Source organism: Galeopterus variegatus, unplaced genomic scaffold (genome assembly GCF_000696425.1).
Source record: "Galeopterus variegatus unplaced genomic scaffold, G_variegatus-3.0.2 Scaffold4237, whole genome shotgun sequence".
In the NCBI taxonomy this organism is placed as follows: domain Eukaryota; kingdom Metazoa; phylum Chordata; class Mammalia; order Dermoptera; family Cynocephalidae; genus Galeopterus; species Galeopterus variegatus.
In genome coordinates, this window is record NW_007730348.1 from 131,936 (window position 1) to 139,159 (window position 7,224).

The 7,224-nt window shown below is 51.3% G+C and overlaps 1 protein-coding gene across 1 annotated transcript in view; it reads left to right on the forward strand.

Annotated features, from left to right (window-relative positions):
* ASB2 (ankyrin repeat and SOCS box containing 2) overlaps positions 1 to 7,224 on the forward strand; it is a 33,053-nt gene that overhangs the window by 19,675 nt on the left and 6,154 nt on the right. Inside the window, exon 7 of the mRNA XM_008587062.1 lies at positions 4,915 to 4,960. Within this exon, the coding sequence (XP_008585284.1) occupies positions 4,915 to 4,960 (46 nt within the window). The remainder of the gene's footprint in view (positions 1 to 4,914; positions 4,961 to 7,224) is intronic.

Genomic DNA, 7,224 nt, shown 5'->3' on the forward strand with positions numbered 1-7,224 from the left:
TGCCTACTTCGAGCAAGATGAGAGAAGCTGAAGTTCTCAATGAGCAATCACATGTGCACTCCTGCACGCGCACACACACACACACACACACAGACGCAAGTTCACAACAGAATGAAAGAGCATGCAGGGCTAAGTTCCCAGCGTCCAGCCGAGAGAGAGAGACTAGCAAGAGCTGCTCGCACTGGCTGGCGCCCACTCACACACACCAACTGCACGCATCTTCCCAATTCCATGCTGGTAACTCTAGCGCCCTCACACTGGTAGCTTAAAATTGGCCATGGTGGGAGTCTTTACACCACACAAACTGGCAAATGCTACAAATCAGGGCCCTGTCCTCCTCCTCTTCCCCCACTCGAGCCACTTGTTAACCATTTACCAGCCACACTACTGGGTCAGGAAAGACTTGCTGGGAAGGTGGAACTCCAGCTGCCTTTGAAGGATGGACAAAGCTTGATAACTTCCAAAGTGTGGCTCATCTGTTCCCATGTGGGCCTCACCATGGTGCTGTGGGTAGGCAGGGCAACTTCGATTCCCATTTTACAAAATAGGAAACTGAGGCTCAGGTAGTCAAGAGACTTGCAACAAACCACACCCAGAGCAAGGACTTGAACCCAAAGGACTAGACTCTTTCTGCTAGACCAGTATTTCCCAAACTTTGGCCATTCACAGGCTTTCTTCCTGATTTTAGACATCTACACTCCCATTGCTTACTATTTTCCTTTAAATGATTTTTTTTACTTGTTACTTATCTTTAAAAGGCAGTACATCATATTATTATATTGTTAAAACTATCAATTTACAATTATTAAAGGAAGTTTCACCTAAAATCCCATCTCATATATCCCAGATGGCACACTTTGGGAATCATATCCTGGTCTTCCAGGCATGGAGAAGAATGAGAAAAACAGATCGTGTGTGTTGGGGAGGTTTTTGTTGTCCTCACCAAGGCCGAGAGAAATGGGGGTGACAGTGACATTCCAGAGATTGAAATGAAGACACCGGGATTGAGAGCTGACCCTTTGAGCCCCAGGCCCTTCTCTGTAGGCTGCCTGCACACATGACCAACCAAAGACATCCTCAACCCCACCCCATACGTAACAGAGGAGACCCGGCCTTCTCTGGACAGCATAGCTCATTGCGAGGCAGACAGCTCTGGGTTTGAATCCTGCTGAGGCTGTTGGGCAATCTGCTTAATGTTTCTGAGCCTCAGTTTCCTCTTCTGTAAAATGGGAGATAGTGACATCTGCCCCACAGCATTGCTGTGAAGACTAGTGAAGTAGACATAAGTGGATCCAGAATGGAAACAAGGCACCTAGCCGAGCACCCGGCACCCAGTAGTGCTTAGCAGTTCTTAGTAGTTCTGTCTTAGGAAGGGAGAGTACATCCCTTCACTTTTCAGTTAAGCCAATGGAGGGAAGAAAGCAACTCACACCAGGCAGCGGCGATGGGCAAGACATCCGCTTTCTCTTCAGTTCCATAAAGCGTCCAGCATCAGTCAGAGTGAGCAGACGCCGTACACCTTGAGTCTAGCCCCAGACACATCCAAAGAGTGAAAGAGCAGACTTTGGAAATCTCCTGGCTCACTGACCTCCCCCCGCCCCCCAGACTTAACTGCACACCAGAGTCACTCTGGGCTGTTTTTTAAATGACACATCCCAGAAAAAGTGAACCAGAATCTGCAGGAGAGAAGGAGCCCAATGCCCTCTGTGAAAAGCTCCCTGAGCAAACCAGATCCAGCCCCTCATAGCCCCGGAAAACATTGATCTAATTTGACCCCTGATTTTACAGAGGAGGAGACCGAGGCCAGAGATGGGAAGGGGCTTGCCAGATAGTGGCAGAGCTGGGATCACCTCTTGGGCTGCCTTCAAGTGGACCCAGATGTTGGCAGTCTGGGCCCAGTAGGAAGAGAACTTGAAGGAGCTCTGAGTGTCCTTAAGGATGACCAGGGAACAGGGCGGATCCTGTCTAGAACCACCTATGTGAACCAGATGTTGGCAGTCTGGGCCCAGTAGGAAGAGAACTTGAAGGAGCGCTGAGTGTCCTTAAGGATGACCAGGGAACAGGGCGGATCCTGTCTAGAACCACCTATGTGAATGGTTTATGTTCTCCCAAAGTCTCCTGCTTTCAATTCATGCCGATTCCCAAGGAGATTTCCCTGGGTATTCACCCTGCATTCCCAGACCTCATTTCCTTCTGTCCCCCAGAGCTGGGGGGTCCAGGCCACTTTTTGAGTGCTGCCCAATATAGTGTTAAGGCCTGTTGCCAGCAGCTTCTGCCACTTGGCAAGGCCTGTGGCCAGTGAGCCCCAGCTCTTCCCCCACTCCCTGGGCATGTGGATTTAAGGCCCTCTCCTTGCTGACCTCGAATGGGCTGCTTGGGGATTTGATGTGGCATTTCATAGCATTCTGCATTTAGCCACCTGCCAACACACCCTGCCCGTCCACAGCATGGAAAGCAGAGCAGGAGCCCAGTGCTTTTTGCCAGATAGTGCCTCCTCCTTAGCACACTTGACTGGAGGGTGTGACATTCAGGCACGGCTGAGAATAGAGCCCTGAAGCCCCAACATCTTGGTCACCTGCAGTTTAGCAAAGCCATCTTGTGAAGTTAAAGATCACCACCAAAGCTAGGTGTATTAAGAAGCTGTATGAGTTAGACGAGAGCAGATGCCCCAAAGCTAGCACTGGAAGCAGCGGTTCCCAGCCTCGGCTACACACCGGAACCCCTGGATCACTAAAAACCCTGATGCCTGGGCCTCGCCCGCAGAGATTCTGATGTAATTGGTCTGGGATGTAGCCCAGGCTTCAGAGTGTTTTAAACTGCCCAGGTGATTTTACTGCACAGCCTGGGTAGAGAACCGCATCTAAGCATCTCTTTTGTGGCCAACAGAAAACAGAGTCGTACTTTGGGCCTCACTTCTGGCCCCCTTGCTTTTTATTCTTTCTCTTCTACTTCCAATTTATATTAACTGCTCTATTTTATCAATCTTTGCAACCCACTTAAAATTCTTTTCAGAATAAGGCAAAATAGAGAATATTTAACACATTAGGTTAAAATGCAGTTTATAAAGCGCAGTCACAGGCAAGTTAGTATCCTCATTAATTAAAAGGGAAACTGAGGCTCAGAGCTCAAGGCCTCACACACTATAAGGCGGGGGGAAATCCTGAGCCCAGAACCCCACCCCCCACCCCCAAGCCCCCATCAGCTGGCCCTTGCTCTGCAGGAAACGGGTTTACTGCTTGTGTCTTCTGGAGCAAAAGGATGAAAGTTTGCATTAAAGTTTCTGAAGGTGTGGTTTATGGATCACTGTCATCAGATTCCCAGGCCCCTCCTCAGACCTGCTGAATCAGGTGGAGCCCAGGAATCTGCATTTTAATGATTCTCTGAGTGTTTCTGAGTTGCACTGTGTTTGAGAACTGGCAGTTTTCATCCTCAGCAAGCTCCAGTCTCTCTCTGAAGGCCCAGAGACTCCTAGACACACCTGTTCAGCGCAGCAGTATGCCTGCCCTTCCAGCACCCTCCTTCATGGAGGAACTGCTCTCCTGCTCCACTCCTGCATCGCCTAGAAAAGCTGCAGACTTTCCCGGGAGGCACCCCTTGTGGGTAGGAGTCCTGCTGTGCCCTTGAGAGCACCCGCAGGCAGATTCTCCACTGGTGGGGCCTTTCTGGCTTCAGTATAAACATCACATGTAAAATGATGTAATTGCATCCTCTAACATCCATGTGTGCACTAGTGCGTGCACTCACGCGCACACACACACGTGGCAGTGTTGACAGTCCAACTCAGTAGTAGTGGAGCCATGTGTCGGCAGCTGGCTCCCAGGTGAAAGTTAAGTCCGCTGGTCACATTTCCACTGAATGCTGACAAAGGTCAGATCACCATGACCAAGTGACCCAGAACATCTCTGTGTCTGGTACAGCAGGGGCAGTTGGCTATAATCACCCTCATGGTCAAGATATCAATGGCCACTATTTATTGACTGCCTGCTGCACACCAATCAAACTGATGTGTAAGATCTCATTTTATCCTCAAAAGCAGCTTTGGTGAAAGATATATTAAACTGTGTTTTATAATCTGGGCATAGCAATCCCACTTTGCTGGGTTGTTATGAAGAGTAAATGAGACAAGTACTTAGCTCATCAGGTCATTTTAGGTTTAAATGAAGTAAATGTGTAAAGCACTTTAAATTGTGCCTGGAACATAGTTAAGTGCTCAGGAATATTATCATCATTATTAGTTAGAAAAGTAAAGTATTTACAGCAACCCACAGGGGTGCAATAAAAGGTAACTACAGCTGTCATCATCATCATCAACATCACTATTAGTATAATTAATTACCCCTCTGTTATGGATGCAGTTCAGAGAGGTTAAGTGACATGCCTGGGGTGGCCCAGTGCTGAGAGGCAGAGATGCCTGTGTAACCCAGGAGCAGCTGATTCTGAGCCTCCCAGTTTCCTCATTCCCCAGCGGGACCCCCAGACTGCTAAGCTTAAAGCTCTCTGCCTACTCCCTGCTGCTAGGCTGGACTCAGACGGGACAACAGAGCCAGACACAGGCAGCATGGCAAAGCTACTACCTTAAGGAAACTAGAATCCTGGGTGGGGGGACCAGAGCCTGGGGCAAGGAGTATGGGTTCAGTTACTGGTGGGTCCAGGAACAAGGGAGGGGCCCAGTTATCAGGACTGAGGTCCGAGGCCAGAGCTGGCCCAGCAGCCTATCACACCTGCAGAACTGCTGTGCTGGGTCCCCTTGGAGCAACCCTGAGCTGGGGCTGCTCTGGTGTCAGGGCCCAGGCAAGCAAAACTGAGCTGGCAAATGCATCCCTGCATCGGGGAGGGGAAAGAGAGGGTGGAGAACCAGGCCTGCCAGATACCTAGGCTCTCTCAGGTGATGGTCACCTTCATTCCTCCTCATAGGGTGCAACTTGAGCAACAGACCTCTGTGATCCCAGGACCTGCCTGTGTGAGAGGTGGGGTGACCCCAGCCTGTTTTGTGGGGTCACCCACTCAATTTTCTGCTCTCTGCCTCATGAAATGGGCTGGGGGAGAGGAGTAATGATGTGCAGTGGGGCCACCAATGTGGCCACTCCCCATGGTTAGGAGAGAGGGGCATCATGGACAGGCCTGGCCCAGGGCATCTAGACACCTACATTCTGGCCTGGCTTTGCCATCCACCTTCTATGCAACACCACTGTCTTCCTCATCCCAGGCCTGGGCCTTGGTTTCCCCCTCTGTAAAATGGGAGGGCTGGAAACACTGATCTCCAGACTCCAACCAGCATTCCACATTTACTCTCTGAAGGCCAAGTCCCACAGAGCACACGACAACAACAATGATTCACTACATTACTAAGACGATGCTTCTGGGACCCAAGGCAGTGTCCGGCAAGTTCCCACATTTCTGCCACTTGCCCTTGGTTCGGCAGGGAACTGCTGGACACCAGCTGCGACCTGCCAGAGATACCAGCCCCATCTGGCCAGCGGCCCCGGGGCAGTCCTTCTTGCTGTTCTTTCCCGTGCTTGGGCATGTTACGGCTGTTACAGAGCATTTGTTGGCGATGGCCACGGTCCAGGGTGAAGCTTCAGCCCTGCCTTTGAGCAGCACCTCTGCAGAGCGAGGTCAAGCCTCCTGTGCCTGCACAAACAGAAATTAGGAGGCAATTAGCCCCCTGGGTGTGTGAATTTCCTTTTGAGGTTTTAGAGACAGATTTTAGCCAAACACAGCGTCACTAACAATAATAATAATTTCCACTGAGATCCCAGCAGGAGGTCGCTGGCATCAGATTTCCAGGATGCTAGAGGGAAGGAGGCGTGCCAGGAGGCGAGAGGCGTGGGAACAGGCCTGGTGGCACCTGCTTTTCTCACCATGGCCACCTCTTGGAGACCCACATGAGGCTATGAGGTCACCTGTCACCAGGGATTGGACGGATTAGGGTCTTGTAGGCGGCCAGGGTCTAGGGGAAGAGAGCCAAAACAAGGGGTCAAAGTCCTGGGGTCAAACCCCCTGAGCAGTTTTATGACCTTTGATTAGTCACTGCTGGTCTCTGAGCCACATCTGTGAAAAAGAAGGCCACGGACCTGCTCTGGCTGCCCCACAGGGCCACAGTGAAGGTGAAATGGGGCAGGGAAGTCAACACGTTGTGAAGATTGCAAAACCCCATGACATATCAGCTGTCACCATGACTGCTGCACAAGAAGTAGGGGAGGGGTTAAGAGTGTGGCTTCAGGGGTCAAACTGCTTGGGTTCAAATCCTAGCTCCGTCACTTACTGGCTTTGTAACCTTGAAGAAGTTACGTACCCTCTGGGCTTCCGTTGCCTCATCTGTAAAATGAGGGTAATGCCAGTGCTCACCTCGTTGGGCTATTGGGAGCTAATTGATGTGGATAAAGGGCTGAGAGCAGTGCCTGAGTCAGTAGGAGAGAGGGGACAGGGGCAGCAGGGAGCTCCAGCCTCAGCAGTGACTGACCAAGCTCTCCAAGCCAACAGCAGGCCGGAGGGGCTGGGAGAAACTCGAGTCAGCCTTCAGGGGATGCATAGACATCACGTAGGAGGGGAGCAGGTGATCTCCTGGACAGGGGCAGCAGGGAGCTCCAGCCTCAGCAGTGACTGACCAAGCTCTCCAAGCCAACAGCAGGCTGGAGGGGCTGGGAGAAGCTCGAGTCAGCCTTCAGGGGATGCATAGACATCACGTAGGAGGGGAGCAGGTGATCTCCTGGTCCCAGTTGGCTGACCAGGGCCTGGAGCAGGAGTGGTTGGGGCCAAACACATTTGTCTACACCTGTCCCCTAGGGCCAGGGCCCCAGGATAGCAAGACAGGAATGCAGGACAGCTCAGCTCTGGAGTCAGAGGAGGGAACAAATCCTGGTTTACCTCTCCTGACTAGATGGCCTGGGCAAGCCCCTTAATTTCTCTGATTCTTGATTTTTCTCATGGTCAAGACGGCAATGATGAAACACACTTTCTGGATTGTTGTAAAGATTAAGCTAAATAGCATTTGTAAAGCCTTAGGAGTCTCCTGGCACATGGTGAGCTCTCAGATATGGCTGCCTTCCCCCAGGTGGGGCAGGGTCTGGCCCCAAACATCACCATTAGGCTCCACTGGTGAGTAGCTTGGACATTCACTGGGCTTAGGGGCCTTCCAGTCAATTCCTCCAGATAACTGAGCTGGGAATGGGCAAGCCCCTTGGCCTGAAATAAGTCAGCAGGAGATTCTTGCAAACACAGTCC